The following is a 26,996-nucleotide window of genomic DNA, read 5'->3' on the forward strand; positions in this document are numbered from 1 at the left end:
GTAAGTTCCTGGGGCAGCTAGGTGACAGTGGATAAAGCCCTGGATTCAGGAGGGCCTGAATTCAAATCTGGCCTTAGACACTTGACACTTCCTAGCTGTGTGACCCTGGGCATGTCACTTAACCCTCACTGCCCTGCAAAAAAGAAAAAAAAAAGTAAGCTCCATGAGGGCAAGTGCTATCTTATCAAAGGAGATATTTATAAAGCACTTAGCACAATGCCTGATACACACACTCTCTGGGAGAGGGGAAGAGGACCCAATATGCATCTTATTTGCTTATATGTGTACCTCTACCTCTCAGCACAATGCCTGGCATATGTTGTCGTTCAGTCATTTCAGTCATCTCTGACACTTTTCCATTTCCTTCTCCAGCTCATTTTACACATAAGGAAACTGAGGCAAACAGGGTGAAGTGACTTCCTCAGAGTCACATAGCTAGCAAGTGAGGCCATATTTGAACTCAGGAAGATGAGTGTTCTTGACTTCAGGCCTGGCACTCTATCCATTGTACCACCTAGCTGCCTGCTTGGCATACAGGAAGGGCTTAATAAGTGGTCTTTCTTTCTTTTCCCAAATACCAGGCCTATTTGTTTGCTTTTTAAGTGTAAAACACAGTCTTCATAATAAATATTTCCACTTCCAAGGGTGGAGCCAAGATGGTGGAAGAAGAGTAGTGACTCACCTGTGCTCTTCCCCAAACCCCTCCAAATACCTTTAAATACTGCCATAAAACATTTCCTGGAGCAGCACAACCCACAAAAAGGCAGGGTGAAAGAATTTTCCAGCCAAAGGCCACTTAGAAGACTGGTAGGGAAAGGTCTATTTTACGACGGTGAGAGTAGAACACAGTCCAGCACAGACCCAGCTCCAGCAAACCAGGAGCAGGCCTGGGGAACCACGCTGCTTCTGCAGCTCTGAGCCCATAGATAATAAGGGGGTCAGACAACTGGTCAGATTACAGGGACCTCTTTGCTGGCACTCAGGCATACTTAGATACAGGTTACAGTCCTGGGTGGCAGTCCTAGGGCCAGGAGGAACACTAGCACAGAAGATCTTGCAGCCTCAGTGGACTGAGGACCCTCATCACAGTTCTAGGAAAGAAAAGAGGGCTTTGTGGCAGGTGATGTTCCAGAGCCCAGGCCAGAAGGGTAATAAGTATTTCCCATTAGTTTGAGGACATATATCTAAGATCATTTTACACACTAAAGAAATAGGACATGCAATCTCCTTACCACAGTCTGTCTTAAAAAATCCATATTTTATTGAAGAGCTGAAGTAGGTACAGGGAGAAAAGAGGGATATGAAATTGGGAAGTTAGAGAGAATGCCTGAAACATGCTTCCTGTTCCTTGGAAATCAATGAAAATAATGAATGGTTGTTGAAGGTGGAAAGTAGCTGTGAACAATAGGACTTTCAATTAGGGATAATCAGCCCAAATCTAAGGAACTTCTTTTATCTTCTCACTCCATACAAAAACAAATGCCACTTAAATGTCATTGTTTAAAAAAAATAGGCTTAAGGTTCCAAGTGAAAACAAAACACTTACTGGTAATGAACCCAGGAAGGGCCAAGAGTTTTCTTAAATTGAGCAAGTCCCACGATATCAATATAAATGAGTTCCACAATCCTATCGCCTACAGTTGGGCAGCCGGATCTATTACCTACAACCCTCTTCATTATCCTAGGGAGAGAGGAAAAACACACGCAACAGACCATTTACATTATGTCATATATACATGGGCACTCTGATGGCTTTTCTAATGCAATATTCTCAAACATCTCCCTCCTGCCATGAAGCCTTCCCTGATATCTCCCGCATCTCTCTGCTTCTCTTTGCCTCTCTCTCAACCATGAAAGCCAGCTACTAGTTGTGTGGTAGAAAGTTCACTAGAAGTAGGAGTCGGAAGATCTGGGTTCTAGCCTTAAAAACAGTATTCTTAGACCATTGGTTTAACCTCAGAACTTTGTTCTTTCTATAAAATAGAAAGAACTTACCCTCATAGTGTTGGTAGAAGAGTTTGATAAACTCCAATGTCCTATAAAAATAATTTCTTAAAATCATATCCAAAGCTATTCATTGACAGTAATGCTACAGTTGGCATGATGCTAGGTGCTATTTATACACATTTGGTCCTATATCACCTGGTACTTTAGCAGATACCATTTTTCTCTTCCTCATCTGCTCTTAATAAAAAGTAACAAGGTACTTTTTATACTGCATTCATTCCTTTCCTTGCAATTTCACCTATAAGTTAAATTCAAATCCATTGGGATTTTTTCCCCTTATTCCACACAGTAATAACTTGGCAGCTTGGGTCGGCCTCTCTATAGGCAGTTCATCCAGTGTGTGACTAGAAAGAACTGATGGATATGTATGTGAGAATGCTTAGCCAGCTGTGTCAATCTAAAAGGGATTTAAAGATGGAAAGACAGAGGGATAGGGAAGGGAAGGGAAGGGAAAAAGGAGAGGCATGGAAGGAGAAGCAAGTATCAGTTAAATAGAAACACAGGTAGTTGACAGACTTGGGCTGAAAGTCTCCTGACTTTAAAAGTCCAGGCTTTTAGAAAATTTGCTCTCCCCAAATTATAAACAGGAACTTGCCTTGTCTGAAAATTTAAAAACCTTGATGCTGAGTGGGGAAGGGTATGAATTTCAGCAAGAGACAAGGAATTAGTAAAGTCAAGGATGCATTGTGTGGCAGATGTATGAAGCACCTGTAATAGCAATGAATAAGCTCCTTAGTTTGAATTTTCTTGCGTTCATTTATGAAGCCTCTGGAGCCTGCAGCTACAATGAAAACATATCATCCTTTTCACAGTGTATGTATTTAGCTCCTGAAAATAATCTTCTTATCTCCTGTTTAGTGAATTATCACTTTCATTTTTCTCTGCAAGAAATTACACACTAATAGAGGCTTCAAGAGTTTACAATTTCTTTTTTTGTATTCCAGCTTCAAAATTGAAAAGTAATCTCCTTACTCCTTGAGCTCAGCCAGTGAAGCTGAAATCCTAATGTCATGGCCCAGTAAGTAGAGAGATGTAATTAAATCACTCCACTGAACTAATTCACCAAGTGGGCCTCCACTAAACGCATTCTCTGCAATCTTGAAGCCAGATTCCTTGGTCAGGAGTCCCAGGTGAACGAGAATCTGAAAAATAAGATACATAGATAGGCTCTTGTTGAATTAACATCCAAATTAGTCAAGACACTTCCACCACGAAACTCAATACTTGATAAAGTGGCAACAAAACAGTGTTTAGAGGCTTTATTTTCTAGATTGATAAAGAAGAGAGGAAGAAAATAATACACATAGTATCAAAGAATTAGAAACAAGGGGCAGCTAGGTGGCACAGTGGATAAAGCACCTGCCTTGCATTCAGGAGGACCTGAGTTCAAATACGACTCTGACACTTGACACTTACTAGCTGTGTGACCCTCAGCAAGTCACTTAAGCCTCATTGCCCCACCCCAAAAAAAAAGAAAAAAAGAAAAAAGAATTGGAAATAAAGGACATGCCCAATATGGGAAATAACCAAATAAACTGTGGCATATGAAAATGAAAGAATATTGCTATGATGCAAGAAACAATAAATATATTGAACACAGAAAAGCCTGGGAAGACTTATGAACAGATCCAAAGTGAAATACAACCAGTAAAATAATATAACAATGACTAAAACAATGAAGACAGAAAGAACAATCAACAATCAAAATTAAATGATTTGAAATAACAGCAATCAATAACATAGTGGACAGAATACTGGACTTGGAGTCAGGAAGAACTGGGTTCAAATCTTGCCTCAGATCCTGAATAGCACCATGACCCTGAGGAAGTCTTAACTTCTCTGTGTCTCCTCATCTGTAAAATGAACCTCTAAGGTCCCTTATAACTCTAAATTTATGATCCTACAATCAATAATCCTTCCTTTGCAGAAGTAGGAGATCAAGGGTGTCCAGCAGTGCATATGATGTCAGGTTTAACTGATGGGGTTTTTAATTTGCTTAACTGTTTCTCTCCCTTCCAACTCTTTTTATTCTTTGTTAATAGGGATGGCTTCTGGTGGAATGGGGAAACAGATAATATAAAAAGAAAAAAAAATCAATACATATTTTCAAAAAGAAATCACTAGGAGAACTATCCTTATATTCTTTAGAGACAATTTGTAATATTTGGTTCCAGGCTTTACAAAAAGTAGATGTTGAACAAATATCAACTGAATTATTGAAACGAATTATTGCCCAAATCAGAAAAACAAACAAGCAAATAAAAATTGTTCAAAAGCAACTCGGAGAGTAAATGAAACCTTAGAAAGTGCTTTCATCTTTATATTCTGTTTCTAAACTATCAAATCAATCAGAATTAAAGACAACACTCATCTGCCTAGTTCTTTGACATATTCAGAACAAAGGGGAAGTGTGAAGAAATACTGTTAACCCTACTCAGCCCCAAAGCCTGATGCACATTTAATCTATAATCTTTTGCTTCAAGTATCTAAGTTAGATCACTCAAAAGTTTCTCTTCTTAAACTTGAAATAGATTGGTCCAAGTTAAAGCAATAGAATCAATCGTCAGAGCACTGAGTAGAGGCACCACTTAAACAAAGCATATGGGAGAATGCTTACTTGTTGCTAGCAGTAGAAAATAGGAACCCGGCTGACATTACAGTAAGGCTGGCGTGGAAAATATAATTGAATGGGAGAGAGCAGGGCAGTATGTCCTCACAAAAAGGCCAATTTCAGGAAGTGAAATGTGCAAATGTTGCAAGATGATGCGAATCAAGTCAATCTGATGATTAAAAGGACACTATGGCCAGACCTGCTAAATGTCTTTCCAGAAAGTGTTTATTCTTGATGTCTGAGAGAACAATATTAAGGGAAATGAATACAAAAATGAATTCTATAAAAGATACAGCAAATTTACCCTGAGGGAAGATCATCTTCAAAACCACAAATTTCTCTCTTGGTCCTACTTTAAAGCAGAATCAAACTTAAAATGAAAACTGGTGACTGTAACAAAATTAATAAAACTCACTTTTTTCCGTTTTCTCTTTTCAAGGTTCTGCTTTTCTGCCAATGACTTAATCGCTTCAATCCATGCATCAGCCATTCGTCGGATCCTTAGTATCATCCATCGGAATTCTTCATGCCGTTTCATCATTCCATAGAGTATATTAAAATCCGTACGAATTTCAGCCTATGAATAGATGTTTGATAGAAAAAAGGACTTCTTAACCTGGGGCATGTGAACTTACACTTTTATGTTTTGACAATGTTATTTCAATATAGTTGCTTTCCTTGGCAATTCTATGTGTTTTTAATGCTTTTAAAAACATTATTTTCTGTGAAGGGCCCATAGGTTTCACCAGACAGCCAAAAGTTAAGGTTTAATCCTAACAAAAGCCAAGAACCCCAGGTTTTGATGGGACAATGTGAGTAAAGGGTGAAAAACCCCGACAAACAACCAAATGCCTCATTTTCTTTCAAACCATCCTTTGTCACTATTCCTTCCAACGTTGATGAAACTAAATTGAGCAACATTTTTGAGGCCATTTTAGAGACTCATTAGGTAAAGAATGGAGAAATTTTATTTCTAGGCTTAAGCTATTAACTAAAACCATTTCATTGTGATAACCCTGTTCTCTCAATTAGCCATAAATCCATCCATCTCACTGCCCCACTTCTGCCTTCCGGAATCCTTGGTTTTCTTAAGGTTATGCTCAGGGATTGGATAAGACAATCATCTATAGGAAAGAGCTTCTAAATCCCTCCAGTTATTGTGCTTTCTCTCCCTCCTCAAACTGTCTTGTCTTTGCTTATATGTGTACAAGATATTTCCTTTCCCCGAAACTTTCATAGGACTGGCAAAGAGAGTTTTTCCTTTAATAGCAGGAAGCACCTAGAACAGAGGTTCCAAGCACGTAGTCCTGAGGATTTCTAAGTAGGCCAGAACCAGATTCAAATTAATCAGGAAATACTTAACAAAATCAACCACAAATACAATAGGACACTGGTAATCTTAATATACAGTATATGTGGTTTAAATGGCTCTCATTTCTATTTTAGTTTGCTATCAATGTTCTAGAAAGAGTTAATTACAGTGAAAGTGAATCTGTTCTAAAGATATAAGAATTGTAAATAAGTTTTGAAACTTTCTCACCATTGAATTCTGATCTGGTTCTTCATAGGGATTTTTTGCTCTCCAAGGTAAATGAGGACACCAATTTTCAACCTGGAACACAAAAATGAAAAGCCATAGATAAGTTGGTTCATATATTAATGCCTCTCTCCTCAAATCAGACAAAGGGAAAGAATATCTTTTGACAGAGACACACTAAATGTCTCTAAAGACTCATTCCTGACCCCCTTCCTTTCCCTTCTCTATACTCCTCTCCTGGGCTCACTTATCTCTTTGTATATGATTCTCAAATCTATATATCCAGGGCTAATCTTTCTCCTGTTGGTATTAAAGAGATGAGCCTCTGTTTCTAGGAGAAATTTGGGATCATTAAAGGAGTTTTGCATTTTCCTAAAAGGAAACATTTCACCAGAGCTGTTGTATGGTTGCTAGCTATTAAAGACAATTTTTAAACACTGAAAATAAATATTGCACAGAGAAAAGTGGAGAGATGCATGCTAGGTGCAAAGAGAATGTAACATAAGAACTTTGAAGAACAATAAGGACTAAAGGACATAATCAAGGAAATGTATGATAGGAAGAGAGGATGAATGGGCTGGTGATATGTCCAAGAATGACTTGTAGATAGTTAGAGTGTTCCACTGGTATTCCTGAGATGTTGAAAGAAAGCAATGAAGCCCTTCATTATATTGAGTGTCATGAATGTATGGGAGCCATGGACAAGAATGACACAAGATGGGCAAACATGCACAGGTTTCAAATGAGTCATGAGAAGGAACATTCTAATTGATAAAATCATAAATCCATTCAAGTTGGCTCTCTCTTAAGCTACAATTTTACCTGTTGACAATAAGCTACAATTCTACCTAACATGCCATAGGCATCTCTTTCTTTTTTTTTCCCCCATAGGCATCTCAAAATCAAGATGTCCAATATTGAAATCATTATCTCCCTCTCTCAAACCTGCCTGTACTCCCAACTTTTCTATTTTGAGAGCACCATGATCCTTCCAGTGACCCAGGATCACAACCTTGGTGTCATCGCTTACTTTTCTCTCTCCTATATACCACATATCCTATTGACTACCCAAGTATTGTTGATTTGACCTCCATAATATGCTTTGCATAATATATATATGTATATATGTGTATATATATATATATATATATGTGTGTGTGTGTGTGTGTGTGTGTGTGTGTGTGTAAACACACACACACACACACCCCTTTCTTCCCATTGGCTTTATCCTGATTCAAGTTTTCATCAATTCTTGTCCAAACTATTGCAACGACCTCTGAATTGGTTCTCTCTCACTTTCCAATCTGTTACATAGCTACCAAAATAATTTTAAAATACAGGTTTTGCCATGTCACTCTTCTGTGAAAAAAACTTCAAAGACTTCCTGTTGTCCTTCATATAAAATATAATTCCCCAGACCTTCATATTATGGCTCCAGTTTATCTTACCAGACATTTCTTATTATTCCCCTTCACGCACTCTACATTCCAACCTAACTGGCTTACTGGCTGGTCTCATAGCTTGATATCACATCTCTCATCTCTCAGTCTTTGTCCAGGCTGTCCCCCATGCCTGGAATGCATTCCCTCCTCACTTCTGCATCTTAGAATGTTTGGCTTTTTTCAAGTATTATCTCCTATTGGAAACTTCTTCTAGTACCCCAAGGTGTTATTACTCTTTTCTTCCTCAAAATATCTTCTATTTGGGGGGCAGCTAGGTGTCGCAGTAGATAATGCACCAGCCCCGGATTCAGGAGGACCTGAGTTCAAATCCAACCTCCGACACATGACACTTCCTAGCTGTGTGACCCTGGGCAAGTCACTTAACCCTCATTGCCCTGCAAAATAATAAATAATAATAATTTATTATTATTATTAATAATCTTGTATTTGCTTATCTGGATATAAGTTCTATTTTTTTTTTTTTTTGCTTTTTGGTATTTGTTTTTGCTTTTTATATTCCAAGTGCCTAGCATAGGGCCTTGTACAGAACAGGTAATTGAATGCAAATTTTTTTTTTGAGGGGCAATTGGGGTTAAGTGACTTGCCCAGGGTCACATAGCTAGTAAGTGTTAAGTGTCTGAGGCCGGATTTGAACTCAGGTACTCCTGAATCCAGGGCCAGTGTTCTATCCACTGCGCCATCTAGCTGCCCCTAATGCAATTTTTTAAATGAATGAAAAGCCAAAGTTATAGCACTTAACTTTGACTATAATGTAGTTTAGGCCCTTCTTACTAAAATTCGACTTTGACTTAGAAGCCAGAGATAGAGTTCTTAATCTATTATTAAGTTAGTAGAAACAAATGAGGGATTCCATCAGTAATACTTAGCTGTAAATGACCTGGATACAATAACTACATAACACCAACATGGAAGAAGAGTTTCTTATTGGAGAAGTGAAATGTATCTTTTCCCTTTTCTGGATAAAATTTAGATTTAATCATTCTTACAAATGACTTCTGAATGTCAAAAAGACTCCAGAGCTAACAAAGGGAATGCTGGAACAGCTCTCCATACATAAAGAAGCAACCTGCCTCAGCTGTCCAAGCTCTGATGACTGGTCTAACAACAACATTACCATGAATGGCAATATCTGAAGTACTATAAATGAGAAAAGTGAGGAAGAGAAAGAAAAATAAGTAAGGTACATAGAGAAGGCCTTGTTGGACCCAGCAACACTGCCTACATCTGTGCTTCATATCCTTTGGCTGGACTAAAGAACTTAGATCAAAGTAATGGAAGAAAGAGCCCCCAAAAAAACATTGCTTAGAAGTATGTTTATAAAATGGAAGCTTCAAATAGACTTTAGGCTTCCAACACAACAAATTGTTGAAAAGTATAGGAGAAGAAAGACAGAAAATCTAAATAAACTAGGCACTAAGAAAATAAAACAAAAAATCCTACTTAATTTAGGACCAGAGAAATAAAACTGTCTATGGAGGAAGAAGGAATTAAGAAAATAGACAAGTAAAAAGCAATGTTAATGAGACCACGTCTTGATAATTAAAGATAGCCTCTCCCTTTCTTTGCCCTTACTTCAAATTAGATTCACTTTGGTGGAAATGATGCATGATCCCTTGTTCTGAAAGGTGACTTTAGGTTAAAAGACAGAAAACTCTGGTTCCTTTGTTTAGCTGATTATGTATATCAATTATTCTTAACCTGAAACACTGAAAAAATACTTTGAAAGTTTCTGAAAGCAGTCTTTTTAAATAGGGAAGATTAAATAGGTTTGTGTAACTTTTAGCTAGGAATTTCAATATAACACATCCATCACAGGAGAAAAAGTAAATGTTCACCTTCTTTGATCGTAGGAATTTGAATGAACAGGAGATGATTTTGGGGGGTATGGGGGGAAGGGGTAAGAAAAAAAACTCCCTAGATAATAAACTAATTAATTATACAAAACCCAATTTTTCCATAAGGAAAACATCTTTCTCTTTTTCAAGTCTCAAAGGATTACTCAAGCTGGCAGAAAGCCAACACTGGCAATAACTCCAAGTGCTGAAACAAACAACTCTTAAATGAGCAACATTTTCCAAAATAATGGCTTCAATTAATGACATTTTGGAGAAATATTGCCAAAGTCTAGTAACTTAATGTCCTTAATCTGTAACTTTCTCCTTAAAAATCAACTTAAGATTCACAGCACCAACAATAGACCATAAAGAACACGGCCATTTTAAAAAGTAAGCCGGGGACAGCTAGGTGGCGCAGTGGATAAAGCACCAGCCCTGGATTCAGGAGTACCTGAGTTCAAATCCGGCCTCAGACACTTGACACTTACCAGCTGTGTGACCCTGGGCAAGTCACTTAACCCCCATGGCCCCGCAAAAAAAAAAAAAAAAAATTAAATAAAAAAAAAAGTAAGCCAGATCATTTCTAAAATGATCCCTAATATGAGGACAAAATTCATTCAACATGAAACAATCTTTTTAGTGCACTGGCTTCAGGCTATAGAATAAAGTAGCTGGAATAGTGGAACTCTAATATATATGTATAATGTAGATGTCCCATAAATCAAGTTTTCTCAGAGAGAACACACAAAATAAAACTATCTGCTGTTTGAAATCCTATTTTCAAAGGTAATAAAATTATATTTCTATGAGTAGTTCTTGTAATCATAATCATCATAATGATATTCAGTATCAAAGGGATCATCATTTGAGGAGGTGGACACAAAGTCTTGAAAAAGATCAAAACTAGATCAAATTTGTATGGACTGTAAGAAGGACACATTCCATTAAACTAAAAAGGAAAGAGACAAAAGAAATATATAAGTCAAGTTGAAATACAGAGTAGGATGATTAAGGAGGAATAAAATCATGTCAAAAACCAGGAGATTCAATGCATGCATGCGTATGATGATGCATGATATGATGAATTTTCTTGCTGTCATTTCTCAAAAGTGAATGCTTTCTAGGCTTTATTTTTCTGAATGAGTTCATTATTCAGCTCTGTTCTAATCCTCTCTCTTTCTGAAGATTAGTATAGTTCTTTGTTCAAACAAATAACTGACAATTTAGATCTGAGATTTCTGTAGGGCCTTGTGTTATATTTTTTAGTTAAGAAGCACATTCTAAATCAAATGAAGTCAAGTTCAATCTTTTACTTGAAACTTGGTCTGGGTGAAGGACACAGTTCAATTTACTTGTATCTACAAAGACTGTAAGAGATCACTTCCAAAAAGATTTGATGAATATTCAGAGTTTTTCTTTGGGGTGAGGTGTTTTTTTTTTTAATTTGTATTCTGGTTTGCAATATTTCAGAAAATAAATTCAAAAGATGATAGTATTGTATCTATTCACACAATTGATTTCACTAATTTGACTGAAGTGGCAAGGTCTCTTAACTAACTTGTTTCTTTAATCAAAACAGACTGATTTGGTAGTGGGGGGGGGGGAACTTTTGTCAGAGACCAAGATCATATACAGGGTGTCCCAGGTGTCTTTTTTTTGGGGGGGGGGGCAATGAGGATTAAGTGACTTGCCTAGGGTCACACAGCTAGTAAGTGTCAAGTGTCTGAAGTCAAATTTGAACTCAGGTCCTCCTGAATCCAGGGCCAATGCCTGATAAGTTTTTAATGTGCATTTTTGTCCAGAGCAGAGACCCAGGCAAATATTGTTAAAATACAATAACTATTAAAAATGGGGGAAAGTAGTACCTTTGAGCATACTTGACTTTACCACCTAACATTCTAACTCTCTCATGATCTTTGTAAGCAGATCATTTTAGCCAGCAAAATATAGAGTGAATGGAGGGGCAGCTAGGTGGCACAGTGGATAAAGCATCAGCGTCGGATTCAGGAGGACCTGAGTTCAAATCCAACCTCAGACACTTGGCACTTACTAGCTGTGTGACCCTGGGCAAGTCACTTAACCCCTCATTGCCCCGAAAAAAAAAAAGGGCGGGGGGGGGGGGAATGGAAAATATGTTTGGTCAAGACAAACTCAGAATTTCCTTGCAGTATGCTCCAGTTTGAATGCTTTATTAAATTTGACTATTTCTTAAGTTTGCACTGCCATAGTATTAAGAACAGAAGGGTTAAGTCCCACATTCTGCAAGAAGACTATCCCATTCCTACATCCTAGAACTTTTCCTCTGAGATCAGGTTCAATTTATCCTATCTATAGCTTCTTTGTAGCTAATTGTTTACATGTTGCCTCCCTCATTAGCCTTCAAATTCCTAAAGAGCAGGGAGAGTTTTTGGTTTGTTTTGTCATAGCTTTTCTTAGTAGCCCCAGTGCTCAACAAAGTCCCTGGCACTTAGCAGGTATTTAATAAATGTTAATTGCCTAATTCATGGCCAAGAGGAGTTATAAAGCCTAAGAAAAACAAAGGTGCCTCTGGGAAGCCATCTTTTTTCTGTGTTTCCAATGTTTCTTTTTATATTTTATTTTACTAACATATTGTGTTTGTTTATACACTGCCTAAACTCCCCTTCAAATTCTGTTTAAATAGGGAAGAGTCTGAAGTTAATCTCCAAAAGGAATACAGCTCCAAAGGATAAAAGCGATCCAGTCAATCCATTCTAATAAATATCCTTTAAGCACCTAATAGGAGCAAGCTATTGTACTTGGGGCTGAAGATAAAAAGACAAAAAGAAAATTTGTCCCAGGCCTTAAGGAGCTTATATTCAACTGACTATAAACAGTCTGATTACCTATCTTCTCCCATTGCAATGGACACAGAATGCAACATTAACCAGTAACAGGGCAAAGAAATATGCAATATGTATTAATGAAACCTTCAAAAGGTACTGTACTGTAGTTGTTGCTAATAAAAATAATGAAGAGAAAATAAAATTGGACATAACTGAAAGAGAAACACAAGCAACAAACTTTCTAAAACTCTGGGGGTAGATAATCTTAAGGGTTTATTGTTTATGGTGGTAGCAAGAATTTTAAGAGATTAAATATTAAATATATAGAGAAAAATAAATTGGAAATTGCACCATGGAACCCCTAAAGGCTTTATTTATTATAAATAACATTTGATAAAATTTTCGTACAGTATAGGATGACTTTCTCCTTTCCCTTTTTGATTTTGGTGAAATAGAACTAAGAATATGTCTGGTTGGGGTTAAGGAATATCTCAATAAGTAAAACTTAAAGATAAACTGATAATATTATTAAGAAAAGTAAGCAAAGGATTCAAGGAACAGAAGATCAAGAAAAAATTTGACGAGTCCACATCTTTACTTGAGTAATATTACAATGTCCTCTGTGAGTATGTGCATGCACATATGTGTATGTGGGTGTGTGTATCTGTACCTAGGATTTAAGATAATAAGAACCACAAACATACATAGATAAGTAAAAGACTCAGAGAGTGAGAAGAATATTATTTTAAATCTATACAGCTACATTTCTTCTGAGGAGCCCATACTATCTTTTTTTTTTTTTCCAGGCAACGGGGGTTAAGTGACTTGCCCAGGGTCACACAGCTAGTAAGTGTCAAGTGTCCGAGGTCAGATTTGAACTCAGGTACTCCTGAATCCAGGACTGGTGCTTAACCACTGCACCATCTAGCTGCCCCCCATACTATCTTACTAAAAGGGGAATTTAAATTTTAAACTGTTAAAAACTTTAAAAGAGTATGTTATTCTTCTCATGCAATGAAGTCCCACAGTTAAGTGCTGCTCCTATTATACCAAAAACCAGAGAGCTGTATTCTTCATTCAGATGTTTCTTCCTGCATCATAAACAGTCAATTCTTCATCACTGCCCACTTTGACAAATTACTCGATGCAACACCATTTCCAAGTTATCTTTAGCAGCCAACACAGCCCATAAATCCAAATCATTGTACTGGTTATTAGGATTTCATTTCATGCTCGCATTCACAAACATTTAAGCTTTCAACCTTTGCTGTTGGGCATTAATCTTGGCATTAATCATGGGATTAAGTACGCTGAATTTAAACTCAAGGTTAATAGCATGTTCAGCCAATATTAGTTTTACATACTGTCAAGGGAGAACTCAAAGAAGAAGAGACCTTTATGTCTGTTGTTCACTAGATATAAGAAACAGATTGATGAGTAAGGCATGAAATTGCTTCTTTGTTCCTTTATGAAGCAGTGTCATTCCCCCACCCTTAACACACACGCGCGCGCACACACACACACACACACACACACACACACACTTCAAATTGTTATATGAATCAACAGCTTTTACCTATTATAATTCTAGCAATCACTCATCACTGCAGACTTATTCTTTCACAACTACTGTAATTTCAAGACGACTAAGTGCTGCAAAGGGACATAAAAGGTTAAGGAGTTTTAGAAATACATGTTGTCTGCTTCAAGGCTGGTTGCTAGAAGTGTCATGTAAAGTTGGGTGCTAGGGAAGAAAGAAGGAGTGAACAGCTAGGAAGCACACTGATAATATCAATATACATAGCAAGAGAAGTGAATTAAGAAATTCATTTTGAATTCACTGAAAGATCATAGCAATGAAAGCAGATTCTAAGAGCTCTGAAGAGAGCTTAGTTAATATACCTGAAACAATGACATTCATAATCATTATTTTATGGGTCCCCATTTCCATAATGGGGGTAGTTACATGATTCACAAAGACAGATAGAGAAAATTATTTTCCTGGTGTTCCAGAAATGTAAAATTGCCTAATGAATCAGTCACTGATTCCTTCCACTTGGAGTGCTGAATACCCAGCAGTCTAGAGAAGATTGTTTTCAAACTTCTCCCCCCCCCCCCCTTGGGGTGGGGGTGGGGGGGTGAGGTACATTTGAACCATCAAGACAATTAAAGTTCAACTTATAGGGATGAAGTGAGATATTGTGACTGATTTCAAATATTTAGTGATCTGAATATATGACTCTAAATTTACAACAAAGATGTTTTGTTTGAAGACTGGACAATAATTTGTACAAGACAGAGTAGAAGGGGTTTATGCTGTGGCTAAGAGTTCAAAGGATCACAGATTTTAAGAGCTGGAAGGGACCTTGGGGTCAACCAGTACTCTCCATACCCACCCAAAAATGAGTTCAATAATCCCAGCAGTCTTTTCTAACCCTAAGATTCTATGATTTTATGATTCATTTCAAGGTGTATTTACAAAAGGGTACAAATGAATTCTTTAGAACCAAAAATTTCAACCTTCTCATCTGTAAAATAGACCTAAGGCTCTTCTTTAGTTTATACAGATGTTTTAAGAGTAAATAGTGGTGGTCTTAACTACAGGAAAAAAAAACCAATGAATTAAAAAGTTTGAGGAGGGCTTATCCTACTTGAGGGGTAAAGGATGAAGGGATCATAACTATAATTCAGTGAGAATTGGCATATCATAGGACAAAATTATAACCAGGGTTACTGAGGCTACAAGGGAATAAAAGAAGAGTTCATTCAGGGAAGCCCAATGGGAAGAATAACAGGATGTAATACGACTCAGGGAATGCAGAAGTGCACGTTCAATTGGTGTTTACACTAGAGACTTTATGCCTTATTTTTTTTTAACAAATTTTGAAAGTACAAAGATTCAAAAGGAACAAATAATAACAGTAGCTGAAAATTATTTAGTTTTAAGGTTTACAAAACACTTTATAAACATTTTATTTGACCTTCAAAATAATCTTGAATAAAATTGTTATCATTATCCTCATTTTACAAATGAGGTAATTAAGGTTTAAAGAGGTTAAATGACTAACCCAAAGTAACAAAACTTGTAAGAAATAGGGGAAGGAATCTGAACCTCAGCCTCTCCTGATTGCCAATCCAACAACTCTCTATTACATCACAATGTCTCTTAGAACAAAGGCATAATATAATAGTTAATGGACCTGGTCCAAGGAACTGTGTTTAAAGGCATGTTCATATAGTCAGTCAACAAATGTTTATACTTAAGTTTTAATGTTTTGTGTACCTGTAAAAATGCCTTCTGTATATCTGTCTGTGCCCTTCCCCTTTAAAAAAACTGACAAATAAGATAATAGACAAAAAAATGACAAAAGCCAGCAATCCTAATTAACATTTTCACATTTAGAAAAAAAAAAAACAAATCAATGAAAATAGATGGATTTTTCATCTCCCCAGAAATTAAAGCATAATTGTTTGAAGTTCATGTATTAAATTGCAAAGTGAAAAGAATTTTATGTCACATTTCTAGCTCTGGGTTTGGCACATTTACTTCTACCTCTTATTTGGGGGTGGGGAGTGGTTTACAGTCTCATTCTATAGGGTTGGATTGGAAGGTTTTAGTTTCATATTCTATTCAAATTAAATTCTTGAAAATGGATCTCTTTTAACCTATACAGGGAGATGTGCCTGGCATAACACACCTTCCCATTCCACATCCTCATGGTGTTCCTGCCCAGCCATACATACCTTTTACTGTTCTTTCTAGTTGCAATTCTATCCCATGTACTTCAAAGGTCTTAAAAATAAGAAACTCTCATTCCTTGATCTAGCACCTGGCACCTTTTTTTTTTTTTTTTGCACATAATAGGCACTAAAATTCTACTGTATGAAATTGTTAATCAAGAATACCAATGGTTAAAATATTTGCTAACACAAGAGAGTTTCCACTTGACTTTGGATTGTACTTCCTTTCTTTTTCTGTCTCTCTTAACCCTTCCTCTCAATCTCCCCAAATGACTTACCTTCAGTTTTTTTCTGGAGTGAAAATCAAGATTGGTAGCTGTCACTCAATACATACCAATCAGTAACACATGGAAGGGAATCAGAATACTGAAGGATCAGAAAAAGCTAATCTGAATTAGAATCTTTCTATAAACTGAGAATACAGTTCAAATAAAAATAATAGGGGCTTCCTTATACAGTATCCCCAAAGCCTTAGTGGAATTTAAAGCCATTACAGCTTATATTGCTTAAAACAGCACTGAGACTTCTGAGACAGCCTGTATTTATATAAGGTCAACTTACAACATAAGCAACAACCAGCAAAGTGTAAAAAACTATCTTTTCGTTTTAAAAGTTGCTCAAGTTCTAATTTGTTTTTTCCCCTTTCATTATCATGAATCACCTCACCATTCTAGTGGAGCATATTTTTGATAGTTGTAAAAAAGCCAGGAAGTCATTCTTTGTGCATTAGATAGATCTTTATTAGACTCTAACAGCTAACTTGGGTTACAGAACTTCAAACAAAATGTAGAGAAACAGGAATTCTGGGAATGGAAGATAGACCTTCCAAAGGCACAAAGATAGAATGTTGAATCCAGGGAAGTTTAGATAGTAAGAGCATGTGCAGTGTGTATAAAAGGGTATAATAAAAAAGGAATATGGAGAGAGATAAAGGTCTGACCCATGCTTTAGGAAGACTAGTTTAGAAAGTTTGTGATTAGATTGTGAGCTCCTTTGACGGCAAGGACTCTTTTGCTTCTTTTTGTATCCCCAGCATTTAGCACAGTGCCTGGCACAAAAGTGCTTAATAAATGTTTACTGATTGCCTGGGCTGGAGGCAGGGAGACCAATCGGGAGATTATTACAACAGTCCAGGAAAGAGGTAGGAGAGGCTGCACTAGAGTAATAGCCCTGTGAATGGGGGAAAGAGGATAGATTCCAGAGATGCAGAGATCGATTTAAAAACCTTGTCAATTGAACTGGGGATGGGAGAGAGGGAAGAATCAAGGATAACTCTGAAGGCAGGTGTCATAGTAAACTAGTGGCATCTTCCCTGCAAGTCATATCACTACCTAAAACTCTAAGGTTTGTCACATGGAAATAAATCAGCCATGCTATGAAAGCTGCTGCTCACATGCTATTCTAACCTTCCCTAAGTCACTGACATTTCACTCCTTCAGTGGTTTTGCATTAATTTTTTTAATGGTTGGAGCATTCAGCTCTTCATCAATGACAGCAAAAATTTTCTTGACACAATAAGTCTGTCCAGATCATATACTATATTACCCTATCTCTGGTCCCTGGCTGTTTAACTAAAGATGGCCAGAAACAAGGGAATTTTTTTCAACCTCAGAAACCCTATTTGTATTTCTGCTAATTTCTCTCTATTTTGGTCTTCTCCATGCATGATCACTGGTTATACCCCATTCCTGAAATTCTCTCCATCATCTCTACCTCCTCTCATCCCTGGCCTTTTTCAAGGCTCAACTAAAATCCCACCTACTGAAAGAAGGCTTTCAAAATCCCTCTTAATGCTCATGCCTTTTCTCCGGGGTTAGAATGCCTTTTTTCCAATCAATCCACTGCATATCTTCTTTGTATATATTCAATTGCATATTGTCTCCTCTCTTAGATTGTAAGCTCTTTGAGGGCAGGGACCATTTTTACTTTCCCTTATATCCCCCAAATTAGCACAATGCCTGCACATTATAGAAGCTTAATTTGATGTTTGTTGACTTGGCTCATTTACTCCCATTCTACCCATACTATAATAACCACAATGGGATTTGAGTTGATGAAAACAAAGAACCCTGAATAGTTAACTAACTAACTTGTGATTCCTTTCTCCCCTTTTATCCAGCCTTTGTTGTTGGGTTTTTGTTTGTTTGTTTGTTTGGTGTTTATTTTCAGGGCAATGGGGGTTAAGTGACTTGCCCAGGGTCACACAGCTAGTAAGTGTCAAGTGTCTAAGGCCGGATTTGAACTCAGGTCCTCCTGAATCCAGGGCCAGTGCTTTATCCACTGTGCCACCCAGCTGCCCTCCAGCCTTTGGTTTTGAGGAGAAAGTAAAAGAGATGGGAAGTATTCTTGAAGGATTACATGAAATCAGAAATAGGGAAGTAGAACTAAATCTCCTCTCAACCACTTCCCTACTTCTTTGTTTTGTTTTGTGTTTGGGTGAGGCAATTGGGGTTAAGTGACTTGCCCAGGGTCACACAGCTAGTAAGTGTCAAGTGTCTGAGGCCAGATTTGAACTCAGGTCCTCCTGACTCCAGGGCCAGTGCTCTATCCACTGTGCCACCTAGCTGCCCCCACTTCCCTACTTCTGAACTTAATCCATAAGGCTGAGGGAAAATTTATATGTGGTCAGATATTTTAAAAATTCTTAAAACTGTTATTTTCCTTTACCAAAGATCAAGCAGTAAAGAATCATATAAAGAATATACAAAGTATTGGGGGCAGCTAGGTGGCACAATGGAAAAAGCACTGGCCCTGGATTCAGGAGGACCTGAGTCCAAATTTGACCTCAGATACTTGACACATACTAGCTGTATGACCCTGAGTAAGTCATTTAACCCTCATTGCCCCTCCCCCAAAAGTATACAAGGTATCAAGCACTGTTCTAGACACAAAGAAAGGCATAAAAAGCCCCTGCCTTCCAGGAGTTCACATTCTAATGATGGAGACATGTAAATAACTAGCTACATAAAAAATACAGAGTAGATGGAGGGTCTGAAGAAAAGCAGCTGGGGGGGGGGGGGCGGGCAGGAATGTCCAGCATGAAGTGGAATTTGAGCTCAATCTTCAAGGAAGTCAGAGAAACTAAAAGACAGATATGAGGAGCAAGTGCATTCCAGGTTGGGTGACAGCCATTGCAAAGGCAAAGAAACTAGAGGAGAGTGATGTGTGAAGGATGTCTAGCAGGCAATTGTATTTGGATGATACCCTTTGACCCAGCAATACCACTATTAGGTCTTTTTCCCAAAAAGATAATAAAAAAGGGAAAAGGACCCACATGTACAAAAATATTTATAGCTGCTCTTTTTGTGGTGGCAAGGAATTGGAAATTGAGGGGATGCCCATCAATTGGGGAATGGCTGAACAAGTTGTGGTATATGAATGTATTGTGCTGTAGATATGATAAGCAGGCAGATTTCAGAGAAACCTGGAAGGACTTGCATGAACTGATGCTGAGTGAGATGAGCAGAACCGAGAACATTGCACACGGTATCATCATGTGTTGATCAACTGTGATAGACTTGATTCTTCTTAGCAATACAATGGTACAAGATAGTTCCAAAGGACTCATGATGGAAAAGGCTCTCCAAATCCAGAAAAAAAACAACTGTGGAATATGGATGCAGATTGAACCATGCCATTTCTTTTGTTTTTGGTGCTGTTTTTTTTTTCTTTTTTGAGGTTTTTCCTTTTTTCTCTGGTTCATCTTTCACAGCATGACTAATGCAGAAATATGTTTAATGTGATTGTACACATATAACCTATACCAGATTACTCACTGTCTTGGGGAGGGGGGAGGGAGGAGAGAGAGGGAGAAAAATTTGAAACTAGAAATTGTATAAAAACAATTGTTGAAAACTATCTCTATGTGTAACTGGAAAATAATAAAATATTTTTATAATAAGAAAAAAAAAGGTAAGAACATAAAAAAGGCAGGGAGGCACCAGGTTGTGAAGAGCCTTAAAGGACAATCAGAGGGCATTATATTTGTTCTTAGAGATAATAAAGAGCCTGGGGAGTTTTTTAATTGGGGAGTGAGAGGATTTAACATGGTCAGAACTGAGAATTAAGAAAACTACTTTGGGGGCAGCTAGGTGGTGCAGTGGATAGAGCATCGGCCCTGGAGTCAGGAGTACCTGAGTTCAAATCCGGCCTTAACACTTACTAGCTGTGTGACCCTGGGGAAGTCACTTAGCCCCAATTGCCTCACTAAAAAAAAAAATAAATAAATAAACAAACAAACAAACAAATAAATAAATAAGAAAACTACTTTGGCAGCCAAGTGAAAGATGGATTGAAGTTGGGAGAAACATGAGGCAGAGAGACAAAGCAGAAGTACAGGAGTGATATAATTAAGGCAAACCTAGAGTGGTGATTCTTTAAGTAGAAACAAGGGGAAGTATATTAGATGTGTTATAAAGGTCACAATAATAAGATCTGACAATAGAATGCCTATTTATGGGGTGAGTGAAAGTAAGGAATTGAGGATGATAATTAGGTTGAAATCTTGGGTGTCCAGGGGGATGGTGGTATCCTCAACAGAAATAGAGGAGTCCAGAAAAAGGTAAAGTATGGAGGGAGGGAAAGGAGAAAATAATGAGTACTGTTTTAGATGTGTACAGTTTGCCATTCATATAGGATATTCAGTTGGAGACATCCAAAAGGCGATGCAGGATCGAACTGCTGGAGGGACACTAGGGCTGGATACAGAGATGTGTGAATGATTTACACGGAGATGCTAACTCTCAGAGCTCATGAGACTACCACATGAGCTAATATAGAAGGAAAAGAGAAAAGGGACCAGGAGTAAATCTTTGGGGATATCCACAGATGGCTAGCTAGTGTGACAAGCATGATGAACCAGATTGAGAAGTGCTCAGGGAGGTAGGAGAAGAACCAGCAGGTGTCATCAAAACTTAGGGAGGGGGGCAGCTAGGTGGCACAGTGGATAAAGCACCGGCCCTGGATTCAGGAGTACCTGAGTTCAAATCCGGCCTCAGACACTTGACACTTACTAGCTGTGTGACCCTGGGCAAGTCACTTAACCCCAATTGCCTCACTAAAAAAAAAACAAAAAACAAACAAACAAACAAACAAAAAACCTTAGGGAGGAAAGTATCCAGGTTGGAACAAGGACATGCTTATAGGCATCCGTGAAGGAGCCAGCATATAGGGAGACACTAAGAAGAAGATGTGGGGCTGAGAGTTGGGGAATGCTATTGAAGAAAAGGCTTCGTGAATATAGAAACATTGGCCATAACAAGGAAGGCTATGTCTTCATCCAATATAAAAGTGAAGCAGGACATTGTTGGGGGAGATTTCTGAATGATGTGAGATGAAAAACTAAGGGGGGAAGGGAGAAAGGGACCTTGGAGATTGATTCTTAGGGCGCAGAAACAAGGGAAATAGAAATGCATCATTTTTCTGTGTGTATGGTTATTTCCATTGATCAAACTATCCATTTCTGATCTGGTGTCTTTATTTTGTGGAAGGACAGGTACAAAAAATATAACTGACCTGCAGCACAGTAAGGGAAATATATGTGCCTTGCATCAATTTGGGGGGGGGGGGATGAGGGACCCCAACCCCCAAAGAATCCTTGAACTTTCTCAGGGGAAGGGCAGCACTGTCTCCCACCTCAGGAATGGGTGTTGCAGATCACTATGCTGGTAAGCTAATAAGAAATACCAACTTGGGCAAGATGATATGCAGGATATGAATGTATACTGCATATCCTACTGATACCCTATTATTCAAAGATTTACCTCCCAGTTATCTTTCCCTTCCTTCCCCTTTGTTTTGTAAACATACAAAAGACCAGGTCTTCTCACTCTGGTGGGACAGTTTTTCCAGTGATTCTGTCTTCCAGTTATATATTCCTCTTTCCTTATAAATCTTTTTATTCTACAAGATTCGTGATGAGCCTCCAAATCTTTGGATGAGCTAGCCCCCTGATCCAGGCCGAAAGTCCCCCCAACAGGGGGTAGGGTTAAATCAGGAAGCTCTTTCTTGTAGGAGTTGGACAAGAATGCTGAGTGGATATGCTGACAATCCCCTCACCTTAGGAGACACACATTGCAATATATAAATCCTTAGAAGAGCATGAAATTAGCTTAGGCTTGTCAATCAGTGGAGGTAGATTCTGGCTAAATTCTGGAACTACAAGGTAAAAAGAAGACTTTTGAAAATTAAATTGAATAAGGAACCTTTTCCCCTGAGGGTGAAAAGGATGCTTATAATCGACTTCTCATGAGATTGGAGACATATCTAAAGTATGTGACAGCATTACCCCCACACTCCAAGGAAATGGAAGGGTATACACATTAGAAAACCAAAGCCAGAAACATATTTGAAAAAGAAATATTATACAAATCAATTTACAAAAATCTGTTAATCAGGAAAAATTTGACTGCCAGAGCTAGAAATTTGCAAAGACATTTCAATGATCATTAGCTCTAGTGTAATGGTAACTACTAGAGTCCTTGGCTAATGAGTTACCATGTTAAAAGGAAACTTTGTTAAGGGGAAAAATAAGTGACAATGCAATCAAACCTCAACATTCACCCATTTAACTTTATGTACTTCAAGCATTGGTGAGATTTTATTGGTAACCTCATTTCCACTTCCATGTTGGGAACCACCCACACTTGAAGGTATGAGTGGTAAAGAAAAAAAATGAGAGGTGTGTTGATGGTGGGAGTTTACATCCACAAAAAGAATAGGGGGAAGTTAGGTGGCCCAGTGGATAAAGTACCAGCCCTAGATTCAGGAAGACCCGAGTTCAAATAGGGCCTCAGACACCTTGGGCAAGTCACTTAACCCTCATTGCCGCCCCCCCCCAAAAGAAGTATTTGTAAAAGTGTTCATGAATCCACTCTAGAAAGTGCTAAAATAACCTTTCAAGTTTGCCATGAGGGAAATGATCAAACAGAAAAGTGACTAAGTTTGTGGGTAAACGAGATGACAGTGAACCCTCTCCCCACTTCATCACTGCCCTGGTTTTCCTGTTACCCCTACAAAGTATCCAAGCACCCTGGCTACCTCAGTTTGGAGCAGCACATTCCCTTCCCTTCTTCCCCATGCCACCACCTCTGGTGTGGGGGAGGAAAGGGGACTTCAAAGCTAGGAGGAGCAGTTACTGAGTCTGAGTCATGTGATTTTCATGGGTAACAGTTCAACCACAGAATTGAAAGGGCAGATTAGAGATTGCCTCTTTTCCTTTTTTAACCTCAGGGTTCTTCTGATATCAGTGCCCCTGCCCCTCCCAATTCCATTTGCCTCCCTTCTCCCTGGCATTTTATGGGTTATCTCTTGGTTACTATATGAGAATTAATGTTTCATTATAAAGAATTGTATGCTGAAAAGTGTATTTTCAGCAATCTCTTGTGAAAGATTACAGTTTTTGGAGGTCTCAAGACCCTAACCCCATATTTCTTATAGGTTCGATGCATGGGCATTCCTGTGTTTTACCTTCATGCTATTTTCTGGGAATGTTATACCATGTAAAAGTTGAGGATTGACTGTATTAGGGGCCAAGAAAAAAGAGGCACTAACTGAGGACAGCCCTCACAGGCAACAATGACAGAAATCTAGGCTATGAAGTCTATACAAGTTGCCAAGTTGGCCCCCAGGCTGAAGTGTAGGCACTTCCTATCATTTCCATCATGTAACAGAAGAGAGGAAATATGAAATCCTTAAGGAAGAAATGGGTGAAAAGTATTTTATTCAGCTGACTTTTCTATTCATTATCAAAACCAGAAGCATTTCCCTCTGGCCTCAAATGATTAGAGAGCAATTAATATCAATTAGTCAAATTGAAGAGTGAATGAAGATACAAATAGAGGGAGGGAAGGGCAGGGCAAAACCCCCACAGGGTAGTTAACTAATCCCCTGAATTCAAGTTCAAGTAACTTGGTCTCATTAATTGAAAGCTTGTCAGGGTAGTCAGCTGACTTTATTCAGGGGAAAAAAATCTTTGAAGCCGGAATGAGACAGAATGTTGTTGTTGAGTCATTTTCAGAGGTGTCAGACTCTTCATGACCCAATTTGGGGTTTTCTTGACAAAGAGACTGGAGTGGTTTGCCATTTCCTTCTCTAGCTCATTTTATAGATGAGGTAACTGAAACAGGTTCAGTGACTTTCCCAGGGTCACACAGCTAGTAAATGTCTAAGGTCAGATTTGAACCCAGGAAGATAAATTTTCCTTGACTCCAAGCCCTGCACTCTATCCACTAAGGCACCTAGCTGCCCAATGAGCTTGAAGAGGACATTATAAAACCTAGGCTAGATTCCTGGCTCTGTCTTTAACTTGGACCTTAGGACTCTACCTTAAGACTTGGTTCTTCTATCTAGGAAAAGAAGAAAATAAATCTGACCTTTTTTAACCAATGACTTAATTAGAAATAATAGTCTGCACTTAAAAGCACCAGTTAAGCAGAATATATTCCGAGACTCCTAAGGAACAACATTGTACTTTTAAGCAGTTCTAAATGGTAGGAAGTCTCTCTCTTGATTTAAAGCCTAAAGAGTCTTCTTTGTAACTTCTATGTCATATTAAATGCTCTTAGTCCATAAAACAAAGAGAATAAGACAATGTCTCTTCTATATACTAAGCCTTCAAATACATGAAAACACCTATCATGTCCACAATCAATATTCTCTTCTACACTAAATATGCCTAGTTCCTTTGAAGGACCCTCATAAAGGCATACCACCAGGTTGGAAGGGAGTACAAAACTAGACAAGATACAGTCTGTTGCAACAATGCATAGGTCCAGGGGCAGCTAGGTGATGCATTGGATAAAGCACAGGCCCTGGATTCAGGAGGACCTGAGTTCAAATCCGGCCTCAAGACACTTCACGCTTACTAGCTATGTGACCCTGGGAAAGTCACTTAACCCCAATTGCCTCAAAAACAAATGCCTAGGTCCAGAAAACTTGTGATACTTTCAGACTACTGCACTTCCCTAAGTGAAACTTTTTTAAAGAAAGAAATTGATAGGGATGCCAAAACTCACTCACAAACACTATTCATATCCACATTGCATAACTGTTAAATCAAAGTGTTTCAAAGGTGAGAATACTTGGAAAAATAGCAAATATTTCCTGCCAAATGCTACAGTTCTCCATGGGTTAGAAGACAAGCAAAGTCATACTTGGTTATAAGAAGCTCAGCATATGTAACCTTGTGCTTTATTTTATTTTGTTACTTCTTGCTTTTTTCCCCTCTTTCATAAATACAATAAATCTCAACACTGGCAAAAAAAAAAAAAAAGAAAGAAATAATAGTCTGGATAGAGAAGCATCATGGTAATAATAGAAAGAATCCTGGACTGGGAACCAGGCTATTTGTGTATTAGTCCTGGCTCAGCCGCTGACTACTTCTATAAACTAGTTTAAAATACTTCTGAGTCTTTTTTTTTTTTTTAGTGAGGCAATAGGGTTAAGTGACTTGCCCAGGGTCACACAGCTAGTAAGTGTTAAGTGTCTGAGGCTGGATTTGAACTCAGGTCGTCCTGAATCCAGGGCCGGTGCTCTATCCACTGTGCCACCTAGCTGCCCTACTTCTGAGTCTTAGTCTCTGTATGTATCATTGAAGAAGGGAAGTTAGCATCAGTGAGTGGATACAGAGCAAACTCAAAGTGAGGGAGATCTGGGTTCATATCCCTTTTGTGTACTGGCCTGGTGAAGTTAAGTCATTTGGCCTCTGAATGGCCCCAGGCATTTCTTTTGGACTATAAATTGCAACAAAGTTGCTAGTCTCCTTCCTTCCTGGGAGGAAATTACCTCCACCAAAGACATTATAAATCCAGGACAAAAATGAAATAAGTGTAAAATTAAATAAGATGGAAGGGGCTGGAGTAGATGATCTCTAAAGGTCCTTCCTATTTGTAACATTTGCTAATTTTCTGATTCTAAGTCCTTGGAGTTCCTCTACGAAGGTGATGTTTAAATTACAAGGTACAAACAGCAACACGGGGAAGTAAAAACCATATCCATTTCACTTCATATGTGCAAACTTCATAGCACAGCATCAGGAAAGGGGTGATAAAAGGGGGAAACATGCCTATTTAATTGAAAATGAATACAAATTCCAAAGCAATTCTAGTTCAGAACCCAACTTGAGAAAACAGGTACCATACCCAGCTCCCAAACCAACAGATACAGTACTGACCTCACTGAGGTAAATAAAAAAAGAGCACGTGGATCCATCCACACCATAATTTGCGTAGCAGGGATCTGTTCTCCACATATCTTTCATCCACTGCAACGACAAAAGTCAAATGAAAACATTGTTGTTGCTCTAACAATACTTCTGCACATTTGCCAACAGATAAGGGGAAATCAGAGAAGAATCAGGGCCAGCTGACCCACTCAAGTGTAAGGATAGGAACACAGGGTGTAAACTGAGCTTCAAGTTCAGAGGACAGAAAACACAGTGTTTAAGTAATAAGAATTCAACACTGGTTTGTACCTGGCCTGGAAGAGTTGTTTATATGTGAGATAGCAAGAAACCAGAAAACTGAAGCTAAAGTGGTATGGATTAAAACAAAATAAAACACCATAACACCCTTCTCAATCAACAAATTTATTGTGTCTGTCTTCTAGAGACACCTCACAAGTAATCATGCCTCCCCACCCAGGGTTTTCACCTGAATATTCAGAGATGACATAGATGACTACAATGTAGACATCCTTGGGATTTAATATCATAATCCTTAATTCCATGGCCTACTCAGTTTTCTGAAACCTCCCAAACGCTGCTTTTCTCAGAGAATCATTTCTCCATATTTTGGACATTAAAAGCATTATTTTTTAAAATAGTTATTAAGGATACACTCAAATGGACTTAGGGCCTTCTAAATATTAGGGTGCAAATGCAAATGTGACATTTAAACCCAAGATCCGGAGACATTCTATAAAGGACCCTGGGCATTGACTGTAACAATAATATCTCTCTGTCTAAGTTTCCAAGACTTAGTGTCAGGCCTGAAGGAGGAG

General features: G+C 38.2%; 1 protein-coding gene across 2 annotated transcripts in view; it reads right to left on the reverse strand.

Moving 5' to 3' along the window:
- The window catches only part of MGAT5 (alpha-1,6-mannosylglycoprotein 6-beta-N-acetylglucosaminyltransferase), a 399,298-nt gene that overhangs the window by 133,450 nt on the left and 238,852 nt on the right, over window positions 1–26,996 (reverse strand). For both annotated transcript variants that reach the window (XM_043993188.1, XM_043993187.1), the window contains 5 exons: window positions 26,170–26,259; window positions 6,159–6,230; window positions 5,034–5,195; window positions 2,980–3,149; window positions 1,547–1,681 (listed from right to left, as the gene is read on the reverse strand). In XM_043993188.1, coding sequence (XP_043849123.1) covers window positions 1,547–1,681; window positions 2,980–3,149; window positions 5,034–5,195; window positions 6,159–6,230; window positions 26,170–26,259 — 629 coding nt within the window. The remainder of the gene's footprint in view (window positions 1–1,546; window positions 1,682–2,979; window positions 3,150–5,033; window positions 5,196–6,158; window positions 6,231–26,169; window positions 26,260–26,996) is intronic.

The sequence above is a fragment of the Dromiciops gliroides genome, chromosome 3 (assembly GCF_019393635.1).
Source record: "Dromiciops gliroides isolate mDroGli1 chromosome 3, mDroGli1.pri, whole genome shotgun sequence".
In the NCBI taxonomy this organism is placed as follows: domain Eukaryota; kingdom Metazoa; phylum Chordata; class Mammalia; order Microbiotheria; family Microbiotheriidae; genus Dromiciops; species Dromiciops gliroides.